Genomic DNA, 20683 nt, shown 5'->3' with positions numbered 1-20683 from the left:
AAATTAATTTCTTAGAAATTGTTCTGGCATTCACAGTTGAGGCCAACATGAAAAAAACTAGAGGGAGTCTCTTACACAAAGTTTGCCCACTGCCCAGGAAACAATCAGAGTAGTTAAATCGCAGATCATCCAAGCAAAGGAACACCATGCAATCTAGAAAATCAGGTAGCAACAGACATTCTAAGAGGCGCCCTGACAAATTACCACTGAGTGTCTCTAGGGTGAGGAAGAGGAAGGCTGAGGACCAGGGAGGGGAAAGATATTTACCTTCCTCTATCATGGGTTTATTATTTACATCACTTAACCTAGTGCATTTGTTACTTTTTTCCATTAAAATCATTAATAAAAACACACACTGAAAAAAAACTCATGTTGCTAAAGAATATTGCTTGGCAAGGAGAAATAATTGTGATATATTTTTAAGTGAAAAAGCAGGCTATTAGAATATTCAAAATGATATGATTTTTGAAAAATGTACACACATAAATAAATGTTTTATTAAAAAGGTTAGAAGGCATTAAACACCTAGCACTCTGTTGGCACATAGTAAGAGGCCAATAAATGGTAGCTATTGTTGTTAGTTTGTTTTGTTTTGTTTTTAAATCCTCATCTGAAGATATGTTCACTGATTTGAGAGAGAGGGAGAAACATTGATGTGGGAGAAAAACATTGATCAGTTGCCTGCCGAACGCACCATGACCAGGGATCAAACCTGCAACCTAGGTATGTGGCATGACCAGGAATCAAACCCACGAGATTTTGGTGTATGGGACAATGCTCCAACCAACTGAGCAACCCAGCCAGGGCTGCTGTTGTTGTTTTTTATTATTTTTTGGGATCCAATGTTAAAAATGGTTATCCCTGAGTGGTGGAATTTGGTTTTTGTTTGGTTGTTTCCCACAGTATTTTGCAATAAGCATTTATTATTTTTCCACTAGTTTAAATCAGTTTCTGAACCTTAGCACTATTGATAGTTTGGGCTGGATAATTCTTTATGTAGGGGGCTGTTCTGTGCACTGTAGGATGTATAGCAACTTCCCTCGCCTCTACCCACTGCTTCTCCCAAGTTGTGACAACCAAAAATGTCTCCAGACATTGGCAAAAATTCCCTAGGGGGCAAAATCACCCCTGATTGAAAACCACTAGGTTAAAACACATGTTATTTGCTCAAACTGACTAAAAACACACCCATGTTCATTTCTCTCAACTGTACATATATATTATGTAGTATATGTTATCATCTAAATTTTAAAGAAAGGATAGATAATTATTTTTAAAATAAAGTGACATGAGTTACATTGACTTAAAACATAAAACTGCCCTGGCTGGTGTGGCTCAGTGGACTGAGTGCCGGCCTGTAAACCAAAAGGTAGCTGTTCACTGGGTCAATCCCTAGTCAGGGCACATGTCTGGGTTGCAGGCCAGAGCCCCAGTTTGGGGCATGCAAGAGGCAACCAATCATATAATCGATGTTTCTCTCTCTTTCTTCCTCCCTTCCCCTCTCTCTAAAAACAAATAAATGAAATCTTTTTTTAAAAAACAAAACAAAGAATGATCATTGTTAATATCTTTTTATTGATTTGAGAGCAAGAGGAATGGAAAGAGAGAGAGACATTGCATTGTATTCCCCTTATTTATGCATTCATCGGGTTTTTTTCTTGTATGTGCTCTGACCCGAGATCGAACCCACAACCTTGGCATATCAAAATAATGCTCTAAGCAGCTGAGCTAGCTGGCCAGGGCCAAGAATCATTATTGTTACACTTTCTTATTACTGACAAAATTTTTTGACACTTAGGTGTCAAGTGCTTTTTATACAATTTTCATTTCTCACAACAACCTCCATTTTACAGAATAAAAAGCTAAGGCTAAGAGAGGTTAGGGAACTCACCCAAAATGACCAGCTGGGAGGTGGTGGACGTGGAACCTGAGGACCACAAGCACAGCCTCCCCATGGATGCCAAGCACTCTCAACAATCATCAGGCACAAACAAAACACACCAAGGAGTTACAAAGTCCTGGTGGAGCCAGACCCTGGGTTCAAATTCCCTTCTGTCAGTTAGCAAAGTTATGCCCCAGCCCCAGGCAAGTGACTACCTTTCTAAATCCATTTCCTCCTCTGTAAAACGGGGTAAGAGAAATATGCACTTTATAGGCTGTGACTAAATGAGATAACGCTTGTCAAGTGCTTACATCAGAGCCTGGCACACTGACAGCTTATATTAACTGCTCACAGCTATTATTATAAGCTTTACTGTAAACAGCAGTCAAGCCGGTCAATACTTAGCGACAGTGACAGCAGAAATCTTCCAAGATCACAAAACGCCCTCCAGATGATCGCACTAGGGTCCAGAGAGAGGGCAGTGGCCTGCCTGCGGGTACACAGTGAGACCTGGATCCAGATGGCGGCACGCAGAGCCCCTCGGATCAGGACCCACTCACACAGAGGCTAACAGGGGGCTTGGAGGCCGGCCCCGGGTTGGGTCACTACTCACCAAAATGCATCCAGTCCCAGTCGCTGAGTGTGTCTATGTTGCGGCACAAGTCATCCAGCACCCAGGAGGGCAGCTGGTAGATGTAGCAGGACATGGCAGGACTGCGAGGGCCGGCGAACAGGCTCCTGGGAGACTGAGCCAGACTCGGCGGCACATCGCTTCTCTACGCCGGGGCTGGCCCATCCCAACATGCCCGCCACGCCTACCGGGAGAGTGGGCGGGGCCGGCGCTGGGCACCACTGCCCTCCAGCGGCGGCGCCGTGGGGGCGATACGCCCCCTGGCCGGCTGGATCTGAACAGCTGCGAAAGCAAAATCGTCAGAGCCGGGAAGGGAAACGGAGGCCCAGAGTGGCGAGGAAACACGGTTAAGGCCATCCGGGAATTCTGTGGCAGTCTTAAGAGGCCTTCTAACTCTACTTCCAGTACTTTTGGCACTCTGCCACATGTAATTCATTCAACAAATAGTCTATTAATTACTTCCAATTCTGCAGATGAGAAATCTGAGTTTCAAGTCAATTGTAACTTGGCCAAGCAAGATTGGCCAAGTGACAGTATTCAACCCAAATTTGACTCCAAGGGAAGTGCTCTTTTGGCTCTGTTATATTGCCTCCCCACAAAAATTTACCAATGATCCTACTCAGTTCATTTCTTCCCCTAATTTTCTATTTCCATGGCCAACACCCTCTCTACCAGTTAGAAGCAGTTATTGAGACTGAATGCAATTAGTTACAGTTATGTCATTTTGACCTGTTCACATTTAATTTCCTTGAAATGACAATCAGCGGTTTGCAATCCCCATTGCAAATCAGAATTATCTGGAGAATTCTTTTTAATTTTTAAAAATGTTTATTGACTTTAGAGAGAGAGGAAAGGAGAAACACTGATACATGTCCCAACCAGGAATTGAACCCACAACCCAGGTATGTGCCCCAATCAAGAATTGTTGATACACAAGACTACACTCCAACCAACTGAGCCACACTGGCCAGGGTTATATGGGGAAATTTTTAAAAACTATACATGTCCACACCTACCTCCAGAGATGCAGACTCAGTTGTTCTGGGGTTGGACTCAGGTATCAGCATTTTAAAAAGCTTCCAGGTAATTCTAATTATGTGCTGGCAGAGTTGAGAAACAATGTTAATCAGGAAATTAGGGCATGAAGATAGATCGATGAAGAGGGAATAATAATAATAAAGCTTCTATATAGACTTTGCACATATATTTTTTAAAGATTTTATTTCTTTTTTAGACCGAGGGGAAAAGAGAGAAAGAGGGAGAAAAACATCAATGTGATTAGCTGACTTTCGAAGACCCCCTAATGGGGGACCTGGCTGGCAACCCAGGCATGTGCCCTGACCAGGAATCGAACCAGCGACCATTTGGTTCCTAGTAGGCCAGCACTCAACTGCTGAGCCACACCAACCAGTGTTATTTTTTATTTCCTAATAAGAATATCTTTATTGGTTTTTCTGATAGCACATAACCATTGTTCAAAAAAAGAAATATAATGAATTAAGAAAAAAAACCCCACCCTTGTCTGTCCTCCTCTTGTGTCGGGAAGAACCCACTTCTCTCTCTTCTCCTGTCAAGGAGGAGGATTTCCACTCTGCTACCCTTCTTTGGTTCTTTTTTTTAAAAGATTTTATTTAATTATTTTTAGAGAGAGGGGAAGGGAGGGAGAAAGAAAGAAAGAGTGAGAAACATCAATGTGTGGTTGCCTCTCATGCACCCCCAACTGGGGACCTGGGCAACACAGGCATGTGCCCTGACTGGGGACTGAACCAACGACCCTTTGGTTCACAGGCCGGCACTCAATACACTGAGCCACACAGCCCAGGGCCCTTCTTTAGTTCTTATGGCTTGACTAATAATAATAAAATTTACATAAAACTAGGTTAACAGGAGAAAATTCCATTTAATATCACAGGAGAATCACAATATAATGCTCAGTTCATAAAATGAGGCTCAAAGAAATGATCAAACTGGGTACCTTTTATATATTTAGACAAAGAAACAAATGTGTGAGAAATGAACAGAACAAAAAATAAATTCAGTGATAAAGAGGAATCTGAGCAAGTTTTATGTATTCTTTTAAGAATGGCACCATAACTACAAGGCCACTGTAATGAAAATTATCTGGTACTGGCATAAGAACAGACAAACAGATCAATGGGACAGAATAGAGAGCCCAGAAATAAATACATGTCTCTCTGGTCAATTAATATTTGACAAAGGCAGGCACGAGCATACAGTGGAGTAAAAATAGCCTCTTCAATAAATGGTGTTGGGAGAACTGGGCTGGTACATGCAAAAAAATGAAACAAGACCACCAACTTACACCACACACCAGACTAAACTCAAAATAGATTAAAGACTTAAATATAAGTTAGAATACCATAAAAATCCTAGTGGAAAACATAGATAGTAAACTTTCAGATATATCACATAGCAATATTTTTGCCAACATATCTACTAGGGCAAGGGAAATAAAGAAAAAAATAAACAAATGGAACTAAATCAAATTAAAAATCTTCTGCACAGCTAAAGAAACCACCATTAAAATGAAAAGGGAAGTGACTGTATGGGAGAACATATTTGCCAATGATACATCAGACAATGGTTTAACCTCTAAAATATATAAAGAACTCACATGACTCAAAACCAGGAAGACAAACAATCCAATTAAAAAATGGGCAGAGAACCTGAATAGACGCTTCTCCAAGGAGGACATGCAGATGGCCCACAGACATATGAAAAGGTGTTCAACATCACCAGCCATCAGAGAGATGCAAATTAAAAGCACCATGAGATATCACCTCACACCTGTCAGAATGGCCATCATTAATAAATCAACAAACAACAAGTGCTGGTAAGGATATGGAGAAAAGGGAACCCTAGTGCACTGTTGGTGGGAATGCAGACTAGTGTAGCCACTGTGGAAAATAATACAGGATTTCCTCAAAAAATTAAATATGAAACTGCCTTTTGACCCAGCAATTCCACTGCTGGCAATATACCCTAATCACAAAACACCAATTCAAAAGAACTTATGCTCCCTTGTGTTTACAGCAGTGCTATTTACAATAGCCAAGTGCTGGAAACAGCCAAAGTGCCCATCAGTAGATGAGTGGATCAAAAAACTGTGGTACATTTATATAATTGAAACCTATGCAGCAGAAAAAAGAAGGAATACCTGCCTTTTGTGACAGCATGGATAGAACTGGAGACTATCATGCTAAGTGAAATAAGTCAGTTGGTAAAAGACAAATATCATATGATCTCACTTAAAAGGGGAATCTAATGAACAAAATAAACTAATGAGCAATATAGAACCAGAGGTGTGGAATCAGGGAACAGACTGACAGCTGTAAGAGAGGAGGGGGGAAGGTGGGGACTGACTGAAAGAAGGTCAATGGATTAGTCAAAGAAAATACATGGACAATGGTCTGGGGATTGACTATGGAAGTGGGGGGGTAGGTTAGGTGGAGGGGAGAGAAAGGGTAAAAAGGGACATCTGTAATAGCATAAACAATACATCAAAAATGAAAAAATATATAAAGAAATTTTTTAAAAAGAAATACAGATCCCTGGGGCTCAGTACAGACTCACTGAATTGGATTCTGAGGATAAAGGGCCTGGAATCTGAATTTGCAACAAGCTCCCCAAACCTGAATCAATACACTCCGAGAACCACTGGACCAGAGTGCCCCTGAAGTCTCTTCCCCAAAAAGTAAAAAAAAAAAAAAAAAAAAAAAAGAATGCCACCATATTATTTTATTTGAACCCTCAAGCAAAATAAAGAGGTGAAAACTTCTGATGCTGACCCATGCAAGTAATAATACATGAATGGATAAAATATTAACAACAAAAAGACAATCATTTAAATATACTTCCATTTCACAGCAGTACCAGCAAGTATTTCTGGCCAATTGCTTCCAACAACAGGGGTCTGAATGAACCTCCTGATCTTAACAAAAGAACCACATTTTCTCCCTGATAGTTTGCACTGAGTCACTAAACACCACACTGCTCAACTCACCAGACTTTTGTAAACCTCATCTTAAAATATGTAACAAGGTATCCTGCGTGATCACAATAAAAACTAGAAACCAAAAGCCAAAAAGGAGTATGATAAAAAAGTAAACTGCGATGTTTTCAGTAAGGTATCAGGGAATCACTGCTGGCTGAGCCTTTCATTTTACCAGTTTAAAGAAGTTTTGATTTACATTACTCAGCAAACTCAATATTTAGAAACTTAACCAGCAGGCTCAAGTTAAAAGTCTAAAAGACAGTCCCCTTCTTTTGTTTTGTAAATGTTTTATATAAAACATGAAATCAAGTTCCACTTTATTTAAAGAAACTGAGTATCTTTAATAGTAATATATATATATATGTTTTGTTTTGTTTTTTTAAAAAGACATTTAATAACAATACCTGAGAATACTGGATTTAACTGCCCAGCCCCCACCCTAGCACTGTCCACCTTGCACAGAGACATTAAGGCAAAGACTCCTGGAGAGGTATGGCCAGGCACCTAGCTGTGGGCTGTGGGCTGTGGGCTGCGGGCTGTGGGCTGCGGGCTGCGGGCTCCAGGTGAGCACACTCCACTCCTGACAGGGTCAACAGAAAGGCTTCTCCCTCATGTTCACTGAGCTGACTTGCATCTCGAACAGACTTTCTCAGTCATATTGACGACTAGGCCTGTGTCCACCACACCCAGGATGGTTTTGATAGCTGTGTTCATTTCACTCATTTGTGCACTGGGTCAAACTCCCAGTCCAGGATAAAATTCCCATTATCATCCTGATAAACCAAGGTTGCAGGTTCAATCACGAGTCAGGGCACATACAAGAATCAGCCACTCCCCAAAACTACTGAATCACAACTCTGCTCACTGGGACATAAGCCATAGAGATGACCTCAGTGGGGATTCCCTTGTGCCACTGATCCCCAAGGTTCTTCGAATCTTTCCTGAAATGAGTAATCACTATGAAGCGAACGGCATAGCCCACCACAATCTTCTCCTGAGTCAGGCAGCCTCCTCCCCCATGCTTGATGAGATTGAGATCAGCATCTACAGCACTTTGTCAGCACCATCCACAGCAAGGTCAATCTCAGGGTGTTGGCCCAGGGCACTGAGAGTTAAGCCAGAGTGCAGGGTGAGCTGAGGGGCCTGGGAGGAAGTGGGAATACAGATGAGATACAGGTTCCCTTGTTTCACTCATTCAGCTGTTCGCTGCACAGCATGGACAAATGTAGAACCACTTCCAATTCCCAGGACTTGGTTGTTTTTATTTTATTTTATTATTTTATGGGCGTTTTATTCAGATGGTCAGCGATCTGAGAAGAGCGGATTTTGTACCCTAACAGACTGTCTTTGTTATTCTTCGAAGTGATTCTCCACTGTCACGTGGTCCGCAAGCTTCTTGGCCTCCTTGGCCATGGACATTGTTGAGGGGCCAGGAAAGACACTGTTGGTTTCCCTCCCACTGGTGCTCCATCAGCTCACGCCGCTGCAAATCCCGGACTGCCAAGTTTATGTATTCATTGACATGGAATTTAAACAAACTAGTAAGTTATAAAACAGGCAATAAGATTTGATTATAATAACTTTTTGGCTCTCAGTTAATTCTAGTGATAAGGTGTGTCTTCCAGGTACCAGAAGGACATCTTTCACAGGGGAGAGTTATCATTTTCAGCATGAAAGGAGGGTGGGGCTCAAGAACAGAAGTTTTGTTAGACAACTGAGACATCCTCCGCTCCCTTGAACAACTTGGTCAAGAAGCAAATTGTTAGACATGTGAGAAATGAGGTCTGACTGTATTTCCTGCTTTCAAGGAGATTGGGAAGGTCAAAGTGCCCTTTTGGCACACGCTGCTTGTCAAGTAACTTTATTTCAAAGTCATCAATATGCCATTGTAGGATATTTGGGGATATTTGTCTTGAGCCCTGACACTCCTTTACTTTTACACAGAATATTTCACTTTGGCACTTCTGGTTTTATCCCCCCTACAAACAAGCTACTCTCTGTGACACCAGCTGGGTGTCACACAATTTAAACTCAATTCTGACACTGTCAACCTGGAGATAGCATCAGATCCCACAGGTTAGGGGATCCTCACAAGACTGTTCCCACCCTACTTCAGGTGCCAATCACAAGTAGTAGGCCCCCAGGTTACCCACAACTTCTGTCTGCCTTGGCTACAAATTGGAAGTTCGCATGAAGCCCCCTTCACCACCACCCCGATTCAATTAATTTGCTGGAAAGGTTCACAGGACTTAGGGAAACACTTATGTTAACCAGTTTTTAAAAGGATACAGGGCCCAGCCATGACTGGTGTGGTTCAGTTGGTTGGGTTTCATCCTACAAATCGAAAGGTAACCAATTTGAATTCCCAGTCAGGGCACATGCCTGTGTTGCGGGTTCAGTCCCCAGCTGGGGGCATACAACAGGCAACTGATTGATGTTTCTTTCTCACATTGATGCTTCTCTCTCACATTGATGTTTCTCTACCTTTCTTTCTCCCTCCCTTCCCCTGTCTCTAAAAATAAATAAATAGAAGTCTTTCTTTAAAAAGGATATAGCGTCCCCAGCACAGGGGCTTCTGTCACTATGGAGTCAGGGTACATCATGTTCCAGGTGTGAACTCAAGGGGTTTGCTGCTTGGGGTATTCCATTCAAGTGCAAAATGTAGTTATTGTAAGGTAGTTTTTACCTGCAGCAAAAAAGAGACAGGAGATCCATATCCAAAACTTTGTCTCCCCAAAGGGAGTCTTAGCCATTGCTTATATACATTATTTGGTCAATTATAGGTTGATTTCTTCTTTGCAGCCAGCTAGACCTACTGTATTGTGTTGCTCACAAGCTCATCCTCTTTACAGCGGTCTGCAAAATACTGTGCTACATTTTAACATTTACCAATAATAGCATTTAGTAAGAGTGGCCCAGACTTTGAGACCCTTGTCCTATCTAACAGATGTGTTAGCCCACCTGGAAGCTCTCTGAACCCTGTGCTACTGGGATTTTTATGGAGGCATAATCAATTATTAATCTACATCCAATCCTTTCCCTCTCTAGAGAAGTAGGGGGTTGGGCAGAGCTGGAAATCACAAGCTTCTAATTATGGCTTGGTCTTTCTGGTGACCAGCCCCCATCCAGAGGCTCACCAAGAGTTACCTCATTTAGAACAAAAGATGCTCCTACAGCTCTTAACACTTAGGAATTTGCAAGGGTTTTAGGAGTCCTGTGCAGGGAACCAGGGGCAGAGACGTGTGTGTGTCTGTGTATGTGTCTGTGTGTGTGTAACATTTTTTCCCATTATTTCAGAAAGAGGGAGGAGAGAAAAAGCAAGTTAACACCTTCCCATAGTCTCATCCCTGGGGGAACACCATTATTAATAGTTTGTAATATATACTTTCACATGTATTTAGACTTCTATAAAATAAATGCTTTAAATATAAAAATTTTAAACACATTAAATTTTCTGTATATTCTTCAATAATAAAGTTTTTTGTCACCTACCTTTTTCTTTTTAATGGTTTATTTAGGAGCACCATATTTTATTTGCCCAATCTCCCAACAACATAAATTTATTTATAGTATTGGGGTCTGTTCCAGAGGGCTCTGCTTTCTCATCTACAGGAGGGATAGGTCAATCCTAATGTCTATCAATGAAAATCATAAACCAGTATTTGGAAAACGGCTGCCCCAGGGCCACACCAGACCACCCTCAAAATTCCCCTCACTCCCTGTAGTTGCTCCAGGACAGAGTAGGCTAGACTACAACTACATACAGTGAAAGTTCTCAACAAACTTGGGTTGGACCTAGGTAAATGATCACCCTCCTACAGGTGAAGAATGTCACCCCATGTCACTCCCCATCAAGCAAAGTGCTGCTAAATTATCCTTTGCCCCATTAACTTTCCTTCAATTTATCAAAAAATAAAATGGTTCTTCCAGTAGTCCTAGCTCTCTTATTAACATCTGCAGGCCCACTCCAGTCCTCTAGGACCCTTAAATTCTCCCAACTGAAACAAAATAATCTTTCATGTTTTCTCCCTAAGGCCTAGGGAGACAGTATATTGCTATTTGTTTGTATGTTGAACTGACATATTATTCCCTGAGGTTTCATGTTCCAAATCCTGAAACAAGTTTTGTGGGGTTTCCTGTTATATATCCAACGCTATTGCTCAATCCTTCTTACCACCACCACTAGTGTATCTAATATTTCTGTGCTCTGCTAATGGATTACTGGGTATGTGTGGTGAAGGTGGGGAGAGTCCCATGAAAATATTTTGTTAGGGCAGGGAGTTTAGGTATGCCAACAGAGAGGGGAAATAGTAAGCCCTGGAAGGATGGCTCAGTTGGTTACTGTCATCCTGATACACCAAGGTTGCAGGTTCAATCCCCGGTAAGGGCACACACAAGAATCAACCAGTGGATGCATAACTAAGTGGAACAACAAAGGAACATTCCTCTCCTTCCCTAAAAATAAATAAATAAAAAAGAAAGAAAAGAAAAAAGGAGAAACAGTGAAGGGGTGTCAGGCAGCCCCTCGACTGGCAGAGAGTGGGACTGAGGTGCTAACAATGCTAACACAGAGAAATCCAGTATGAAAGTATCCGGAAAACTCATGCTGGTATTCCTATGTCAAGAGTGCAAAACACGGATACCTATTTCACATTCTCTGGGCTAGAAATCCCAGTGCCCTTTTATCACTTTCTCAATATAAGCACTAGTGAAATATTAACCATTTGTCTTTTTGGTTATTTTTTATAACAGAGTTTATTTTTTAGAACAGTTTTATGTTTACAGCGTAATTGAGAGGAAGGTACAGGATTTCCCATATACCTCTTGCAAACACACACATAGCCTCACCTATTATCACCATCCCCCACCGGAGTGATACATTTTCTATAACTGACTAAACCTATGTAGACACATCCTTATCACCCACTCCATAGTTTACCTTAGAGACAACTCTTGGTGTTGTACATTCTATGGGTGGGGATGAATGTATGATATCATAGATCATGTAGTAGAGTGTATAATATAGTATATGATACTGTAGTAACATAGTTTGACTGCCTTAAAAAACCCTGTGGTCTACCTATTCATTCCTCCCTCTCCTCAAACCCTGGCACCACTGATGTTTTTACTCCATGATTTTGCGTTTTCCAGAATAACATATTGCTGGAATCACAGTTTTGTGATCTTATCAGATTGGCTTCTTTTACTAAGTAATAAGCATGTTTCCTCTGTGTCTTTTCAGTCAACAGCTCATTTCTCTTTAGTGCTAAAGAATCCATTGTCTAGATATACCGGTTTATTTATCCATTCACCTACTGGAGGACATCTTAGTTGCTCCCAAGTTTTGTTAATTATGAATAAAGCTGTTATAAATATCCATGTGCAGGGTTTCGAACTCCTCTGAGTAAATACCAAGGAACACAACTGGTGGATCTTATGGTAAGATTACGTTTAGTTTCATAAGAAATTGCCAGCCCTAGCTGGTGTAGCTAAGTAGATTGAACGCCAGCTTGCAAAATGAAAGGTCGCTGGTTCGATTACCGATCAGGGCGCATGCCTGGGTTGTGTGCTGGGTCCCTGGTCGGGGGCAGGCAAGAAGCAGCCAGTCGATGTTTCCCGCCCTCTTTGTCCCTCCCGTCCCTTCTCTCTAAAAATACATAAATAAAATCTTAAAAATGAAATTGCCTAACTACCTTCCAACATGGCCGTACCACTCTTCATTCTCACTAGCAGTGAATGAAAGTTCCTGCTGCCTTGCATCCTTGTCACCATTTGGTGGTATCGGTTTTCTTAAAAGGTGCCTTGTAGTACCTCATGACATACATGAAACATCTTGTCACATGCTTAGTTAATATCTGCATATCTTCCTCAATAAAGTGTCTGTTAAGACTGGTTCTGATTTCATGGGGAAAAACCTCTGTTCCAATGTAAAGATTTTTTGTAATACTTTTCTGTAGTGCTTAATTTTTTACAGTAATATTTCATATTTATGAGAAAAATAAAGTGAAAAGGAACATTCAGCATTGAAAAAAGAAGGGACTGAGAATGAAGTTAGTTGCTTGTGTCTGCTACCCTCCTCCCACCTTAAGCCTTTAAATAAACATGACTCTCACAACTCTCCAGGAGAGAAGAATCTAGTTAAAATAACAACACACACCCTTCCCTATTTCCTTTACTCAGCACCATTTAATATATTTAAAGAACAACTTTTTAAAAGTCAAAATAGGAAACAGCAGTTTCTTAATACATTTAATACATTCATAAGACTTCAAACGAACAACATATTATTCATGCTACAGGTTTTCAATCTTCCTTGGACAACACAAAAAACACAATTCTCAAACTGCATGTTTTAACAAGAGGAACATGAAATCTCATTTTGACACAAAGACAGGTTAAAAATAATATAAAACCAATGCCAAACTAAGCCAGCACCAGCAGACTTCCATAGTCCCCTTCCTATCCCACTCTGGAATTCAGACAGCTACTTTCTCTACCCACATTTCTTCTTCCCTATCCAACAATTCAACACAAAAAAATTAGATATTTAGAGGTATATCACTGAATGAGTACTACAACATGCTTTAAAAAAAGAAAAAGCCAACTATTTTGCTGAATGTTGGAAGAGCGGAACAAGATTGGGTGAAACTTAATGTAATAGTGAGACAACTGTAGAGCCTTTGTTTCATTCACTTCACTCTGCAGAGCACAGGAATTGTGCTCAAAGGTTAGTTTAAGGGAACAGATGCCAAGAAATACCACAACATTATTTACAAAAGACTGTGCTAAAATCTATGAGGAGTTTAGAGACGACATGAAAAGATAATTAAGTTATAAAGTTAAATGAAAAAGAATACAAAACTATATGTACAGTATAACTTCAACTACGTAAAAACCTAATAAAAGTAACCCTAGAAAGGGCTGAAAATTCAAAATGCTGTTAGTGATTGTGTTTAAGTAGTGTCTACAGTGATCTTTTTCCTCCTTTTACTTTTCCAAAATCTTCTCTACTGAATTTTTTTTAACTGTCACCAGGAAGGAAGCCTGACAGAAGTACTAAATGGATTTAAGTCTGGCATATAAAAATGTATCTGTACATTTATAAAACTGTAAAACAGTCCAGGCTACTCTCTGAATCCACTGTGTGTGAGCAGTAACTTCATGGAGTTTATAGAGGGCCTCAGCTTCATCTCCAGCCAAGTGCAAAGTGTCACCAAATCCGGCTTGGTGAAAAATGCTGAACCAAACAAAAATGTCACGAATTTATAAAAAGAAACAGCAATAGCCACACTTGGAAAAACCTGCGTACAGTACAGTAGTCCCTCCTTAATACTAGAGTTATACAAGAGGACAGCTATTTTCTCCTGTCTTCTGTGCAGATGTCCAGTTGCAAAAAAGCTATCGTCACAATAACTGTAAAAATCTAATCCTGGTTTAGAAACAGAAATAAAACAACACAAACAATAGTGAAAAGATAAAAGTATAAAAATTAGAAAATTATAAAGTGCTCTCTATAAAATGTTCCTCTCCCCCCCCTTTTAAATAACTGGATTTCAGAATGTTTAAGGTTTATGAAGGAAATGCAAGTTAACATATTAGCATAAATGCCCCAGGCATAACTCAGCTTCATTTTCATTTTACAGACTATCTTACATGAATATTTTTACAGTGAAAAGTCACAATTTTGCTATTGAGTGCCACACACTGTGCTCTGACTCATATTTCTGAGCTAAGCAAAAGGTATGAGGACGCCCGCCGGGGCACTGCACAAAATATGGAACGCTTCACGAATTTACGTGTCATCCTTGCACAGGGGCCATGTTAACCCTCTCTGTATTGCTCATGTTTTAGTATATGTGGTGCCGAAGAAAGCATACAATGATTCCCTTAAGACACTGATTTGCTGTACACACTTTAAGGTCCCCTATTTCCTGCCCCCTGGAAAAAAAAAGGGCAAACCCTCCAAACACTTTCTACCAAAGTATACACTGGTTTGTTCATTCACAAAGACTGATGAAGGCTCATAATGTGAGAGGCACGGAGGTCTCAAAGAGGAAACAGATGTGTCCCTGCCTCAAGGACATCTCAGTCTTCTCAAGCAGGAGGCAGACACATCACCAACCACAATAGCACAATGAAAAGCAGATGCCACTGCTTTCTTACAATCAAAGACTATGCTGCAATTCTCATTGAATTACTTACACAAAAGCTCTTACACAGAAACTTTCCTGACCTACTAAGAGGCAAAAATACAACTACCTTCTCTTTATAAAAAGGGCAGCATCGCATTTTGTGATATTTGCCCCTAATCATCACAATGCCTAGGGAAGTCTGTTAACTTTAAGTAATGAAGCATTTTTTTACTCTAAGAATGAGACACCTTGAAATCGAGAGTAAGTGATCAGTCCTGTATCTAGATTAAGACTAGTGAGTTCCATCAAAAGCTAGGACTCAAGAGGGCAAATTTCAATTAAAATCTTCATTCTCCCCTGCCATCCGTTGACTTTCAATATGCTCCTGTGTCAGCCGCTCCAGGTCTTTCTTCACATTTGGGTGGTCTTCCAGATCTTCATACAGTGATCTCACAATGTCCAGTCTCCTGTAATCCTCAGGCTTGACTAGGCTTCGGACAACCTGAAGGCATCGCTCTTTTAGGGTATACACTGTAAGGGCAGAAAACCGAACCTTCAGCAGCAAACTCAGGCAGGCCTTGAGACAAAAAGATGAGCAAGAGGCTTTGCCAACTATGCCAATTACATTTACTACAGATGGACCTCACTTTGGGCAAAAAAAAAGTGAGTACATGTGGAGTACATGTGATGTGGCAGAATATAACGTGACGGCCCCAACTGACATTTCATGGTATTCATGACCTTGAAAGTGGACAGGCTAGGCCTGTGATGCACTTTAACAGCTGAATGTGAGTGAAGTGACAGGGTGGCAATTTCGGGTCTAAGCCTTAAGAAAGCCTGGCAACTTCGGCTTTTACCCTCTCAGAAACCCTGAGTTACCCTGCAGGAGAGGTCACACACAAAGGACAGGCAATGAGACACATGGGAGAGAAGCCCAGCCCTCAGCCAACATGCCAGGAAAAGACAGCAACTCCAGTGACCACCAATGAGTTACCTAGCTGAGCTAGCCCAGACTGCAGGATTATGAACAAATTAAGTGGCTGTTGTTAGTTTTGGAATAGATGTCACAAAGTAATACATAACCAAAACAGTGTATAATTAGATTTTGAGGGAACTAAAATCTGATTTTACTCACAGAACTTACCCTTTAAGGATATCCCACGAGGCAAAATTTACTTATCAGTGATCATTTTTGTACACCCACTTCCTTAAAATAGAATCTACATGCACATATTAGTTTGAACCTTATGAAGCTGCAGATAGTGTTATTTTTTTAACCCACAAGAACATCAGTTTCTTAGGGTTCAACCTAAGAGGTTGAAATACTTGAGGGGTTTGTTGTTTTTTTTCTAAAGATTTTATTTACTTTTAGAGAGAGGGGAAGAGAGGGAGAAAAAGAGGTAGAGAAACATCAACATGAGAGAGATACATTGATCGGTGGCCTCTCTCACTCCACCAAATGGAAACCTGGCCCACAACCCAGGCTGGGAATCAAACTGGCAACCTTTCGGTTTGCAGACCGGTGCTCAATCCACTGAGCTACACCAGCCAGGGCTTGAGATTTTGTTTTTAAGAATTTTTATGAGTTTATTTGAACCAAAATGACAACAACAGTCAGGAAGAAAAATATCAATGGATTGAGATTTGTTCCCATAATCACCTGAGTTTTAAACAAATGGTACACGATGATGCTAATGTTCAATTCAGTGATTTTTTTTAACCTAATCGGCACTGTGACTGAGCTTGACTGGGTTAATAACATTAAAAGATACAATACTAGAAGAAGATCAAAACTATGAACACTAAAATGACAACAAACTCACAACCATCAACAACTGAATCTAAAAAATAAAAACAAATCCAACTAAGCAAACCAGAATAGGAACAGAATCATAGGTATGGGGATCATTTGGAGGGTTATCGGCTGGGAGGGGGAAGGGGGAGAAATGGGGAAATGGTGCAGGTATTAAGAGGCATAATCGGTTGGTACAAAATAGACAGGGGGAAGTTAAGAATCATATAGGAAAGGGTGAAGCCAAAGAACTTACATGCACAACCCATAGACATGAACTAAGGAGGGTGGGATTGCTGGAGGGAATGGGAGTACTGGGCAGAGGGGAGCAAAGGGGGAAAAAATGGGAACTACTGTAACAACATAATCAATAAAATATACTTCAAAAAAAAAGATACAATACTAGAAATCATACAAATTAGCCATGATATCTCATTCTCTACACCTTGTTCTTCTCCTGAGACTCCAGGCCATAATTCTGCTCTAAGGCCAGGGCAACAAAATGCATTCATAACTCTACAATCAGATATTTTAATTTAGCCTGCCTCTGACCAGCCCAAAGAGCCTTTGAGACATCACAACACCTCTGCTCAATACAGAGCCTACAAATATATTACTTCCATTTTACTTGTGGTGGAGAATCAGACACAGAAAGGTTGAATACCTTGCTGAGCATCAAGTAAAAATCAGTAAGGGCTTGGCTTCTACAAGTGGCCTTTCTACTTATTACAACAGCCTTATATTTTTGAAAAATAAGATTGAACATCAGTACCTGGTAGTGTGATGTTGGCAAAAATAGGCTGTCCATCCACATTGAGTGATGGCACAAACAGTTCCGTTTGGTTAACCAGAAGCCCATCATATGTCCCAGCATCTCTGAAGAGCCAAAGGTGTCCTGTTAATACAAGGAGAGGGTGTTAAATAGCCACACACCTATTTCCTTCATCTCCCTCAACTGATAACTAACATTAAAATACCTGCCATTCTGTTTAACTATCATACAAAGGCCTTCCAGTAGTATTAGCTTATTCAATCCTCACAAGATTCACTTACACATGAGAAAATAGGTCTGAAAAAGGCAAGTGGCTTTCTCAGGCAACAGGACTAAAAATAGAAGAGCATGTACTTGAGGTTCCAAATCATACCCCTATCTTCTACCATGGAGGAAAAACAAAGTACATGAATTGCAAATCACATCAGCATTGCAAACTAAAAGAAAGGCGGTCACTGACTCCTCAAATCTGTGCTTCTCAAAAACAAGAACTTTCAAAAACATAATGTTGAGAGAAAGAAGCAAGACAGAGGGTGCAATCTGCAGGAACAGATGAAACTAATCTATGATGTAAAAAATCAGAAGACTGGGTGCCTCTGGGAGGGAGGGGACTGAGTGCAAAGGGGCAAGAGAGTACTTTCTGGGGTGATGGAAATGTTCTAATCTATAACTTGAATTAGGTGTTGCTACATTTGTCAAAAGACATCAAACCCTAAGATCTGCACATTATGCTCTATGTAAATTATACCTGAATTTTAGAAACAAATACATCATATGCAAGAGAGAAGAATGGAGGCAAACCCCCAGGTCTAAAATTCTGTTTAAGGAGGAGATATCTAAAAATAAATAGAGCAGGTGTTCCTGGGGCATAAACTTACCTGAAGATTTGATGGTAAATTTTAAGAAATGTAAACTAGTAATGTTTTTATTGTGGTAAAATGTACATAACATAAAATTGCCATTTAAACCAAGATACTTAAATACTTAAATGTATAGTTCCGTAACATTAATACATTCACATAAGTAATATTTTAAAAACTTTTTGTATTAAATGAGGCACAGATAAATTTTGAAGAAGAATACAAAATTCACATAATGTTCTAGATATAGTAGGAGACTACAGAAATGTTGATCCCTGGAAGAACTGTGTTCTTCCTCATTTAATATTAGGCAACCATGGTGTAAAAGTTTAAGAAGCATTGAATATACCACCCTCAAGGAAAAAAGATCCATCAGGCTCCTCTCAGGGTGTTGTGAAAATTTTTTTATTTTTAAAAAAATATTTATATTTCAATTACAGTTGACATTCAGTATTATTTTATAATAGTTTCAGGTGTCTAGCATAGTGGTTAGACATTCATATAATTTATGAAGTGATTACGCCCCCCTCCGTAAGTCTAGTAGCCACCTGGAACCATATATTGGTATTACAATATTACTGACTATATTCCCCATGCTGTACTTTACATCCCCTTGACTATTTTGTAATCTCCAATTTGTACTTTTTAATCCCTTCAGCCTTTTTCACCCAGTCCCCCAACTCTCCTACCTTCTGGCAACCATAAATTTGTTCTTTGTATCTGAGTCTGTTTCTATAGTTGTGAAAATTAAAGCCAACTAGGACTACTTTTCTTCTTTAAAGCCATGGGAAGATTACTACCTCCTTAGGCAACAAGGCCTAGTTATCCCCACCCCCACCCGCCCTGGGTTATAACAACAGCTTCCTAACTGGTTCCTCAACAGCAATCTTCCCGCCAAACCACTTTGCAACCTGAGTGGGTGTTTTAGAATGTAAATCTGGCGATGTCATGTCCCTGCTGGAAAACTTTCAAAGTCCCCCATTTCCCTAGGTGTAAAATCACCTTTAGGGCTTCCTCTCCCACCATTCCATACCTCTCCTCCTTTAGCCTATGCCGTTCCCTCTTGCCTAGAACTGCTGTCTTGGCTGGTTAGCCCCCATTCATCCTGCAGGATTCCCTTTTTTTCTCTGGGAAGCTGAGACCACAGGTGTACACGCACCACCATCATCACCACCACCGCTACAACCATCACCCCTATCCTCACCTCCCCTTCAATGAGCAGACAGATGTCGGCTCCAAATTCCAGCAGCCCGCTCCGTTCCTACCGCATTGCCTTATTCTCATCTGTTTATGCATCGTCTGTCTCCCCACTAGCCTGTGTTCTCCAGGCACGCGGGACCCCTAGCGGACCTGGCCCACTGGGGACATCGGAGAATGTTAGATTTCTTCCATTCGCGGACTGCACAAATGGGCATTAGGGATGGAGCACTTATTTTAGGGTAACTACAAGTGGAAGGGGATTGGGGGAAAGTCACCAACAAATTTTAGTTAATCAGTCTTATAAAGAAGAATGGTTTTCTACTAACTAGTAGAGTCCAAATGGATCGGTCACGACCTCGCTGAGGCCTCTGTTTCTAATGCATGAAAGAGAATAATAATGACAACAGCACCTGCCTCCCCGGATTGGGGGGGGGGGGTGTTTCGATTAGTTCGTGCCACCGTTGCTGTTGCTATGAGGCCTAGTGCGCTGGGGAGAGCTCACCAGCGGCGGGCAGGCGCTCAAGCAGCGGGACAAAGAGGGCGCCGCGACCCTACCTCGGTAGCTGTGGATACGACGCCCCGTGCCCGGCGGCAGCGTGGGATAAGGCTGCGGCTCGCCGTCGAAGTTGAGCCACACAGGAAGCACGACGCGCGGGCTGCGGTTGCAGAAGATGACCTGCGACGGCTCGCGTGAGTTCACCGAGCGCAACACCGGCCGTGGCTTCCCGGCCTCCATCTCCTCCGCGGCCACCGCCTCCGCCCTATCGACTCTCCCCAGCCGTACTCCTCTGCGCGCGCCTCGGCCTCTCCGAGGTTCCCAGCCTACTGCAGCATTGCCTCCCGCAGCCTAGACAACCCGTGACTCGGAGCCCGAGGATTCGCGGTCCGCAGGGGGAGGGGAGGGAAGGAGCGAGAAGGGGCGGGGCGTGCGTACGTGCTCCTGGACAGGCGTCCGTGCGTGCGCGGATGGATCTAGCCACAGGCGTCTAACCCCAGGGAGGTGGAAGGCGGTGCTACAGCGCTTTAGGTCCTGGTTCCCGTAGAGAATGGGTTTTTTTCCCCCTGTTAGTTTCCGTAGCTTCATTAATTCTCATGGTTTTTGCCATATTCTCCCTGCCATCTGCGCTATTATTTACTTAGTAAATTTCTCATTAATCAACTTTGTCTCCATTTTGGGTCACCAAGTTAAAATTTTATACAGAAGAGCATAATGTTAAAATTTTTCCCTCTCATCCCAGTTCCTCTAGCCACCCAGGAAAATTTCCTGGAAGCAGCAAGTATAGCCAGCTTTTTGTACTTCCTTTCAAAGCTATTCTATGCATATGCAAGCAATTAAACAAGTTTGAGAAGAAGTTTATATCATTACCACCAAGAGAAATTCATTGTACCTTACCATAGA

The 20683-nt window shown here is 41.4% G+C and overlaps 2 protein-coding genes, 1 non-coding gene and 1 pseudogene across 3 annotated transcripts in view; all 4 read right to left on the bottom strand.

Annotated features, from left to right (window-relative positions):
• IRAK2 (interleukin 1 receptor associated kinase 2) overlaps positions 1 to 2668 on the bottom strand; it is a 58338-nt gene extending 55670 nt beyond the window's left edge. The window contains exon 1 of the mRNA XM_090284160.1: positions 2496 to 2668. Coding sequence (XP_090140286.1) covers positions 2496 to 2589 — 94 coding nt within the window. The 5' untranslated portion in view covers positions 2590 to 2668. The remainder of the gene's footprint in view (positions 1 to 2495) is intronic.
• A 4391-nt stretch (positions 2669 to 7059) lies between these two features.
• Positions 7060 to 9212, bottom strand: LOC150004936 (ribose-5-phosphate isomerase-like; annotated as a pseudogene).
• A 3551-nt stretch (positions 9213 to 12763) lies between these two features.
• VHL (von Hippel-Lindau tumor suppressor) lies at positions 12764 to 20368 on the bottom strand. Its single transcript, XM_090284930.1, has 4 exons — positions 20219 to 20368; positions 19840 to 20131; positions 17225 to 17347; positions 12764 to 15191 (listed from the first exon to the last, which is right to left on the bottom strand). Exons 1-4 carry the CDS (start codon positions 20366 to 20368, stop codon positions 14995 to 14997), a joined length of 762 nt encoding a protein of 253 aa, XP_090141056.1. The 3' UTR covers positions 12764 to 14994.
• LOC150004935 (U6 spliceosomal RNA) lies at positions 14297 to 14403 on the bottom strand. Its single transcript, XR_016512489.1, has one exon. It is a non-coding gene; the product is annotated as a U6 spliceosomal RNA (small nuclear RNA).
• Positions 20369 to 20683: the final 315 nt, after the last annotated feature.

The sequence above is a fragment of the Furipterus horrens genome, unplaced genomic scaffold (assembly GCF_987537825.1).
Source record: "Furipterus horrens unplaced genomic scaffold, mFurHor1.1.pri manual_scaffold_7, whole genome shotgun sequence".
NCBI lineage: Eukaryota > Metazoa > Chordata > Mammalia > Chiroptera > Furipteridae > Furipterus > Furipterus horrens.
Note: the sequence above shows the minus strand (reverse complement) of the source record. Positions and strands in the feature narration are given on the sequence as shown.

Coding starts and splice junctions, on each gene's coding strand:
- VHL (XM_090284930.1), bottom strand. CDS start 20,368: ATGAAGCTACGGAAACTAACAGGGGGAAAAAAACCCATTCTCTACGGG. Junction 17,348..19,839: donor TCGTATCCACAGCTACCGAG/GTAGGGTCGCGG, acceptor TTGTATTAACAG/GACACCTTTGGCTCTTCAGA. Junction 15,192..17,224: donor TGCCAACATCACACTACCAG/GTACTGATGTTC, acceptor CTGCCCTTACAG/TGTATACCCTAAAAGAGCGA.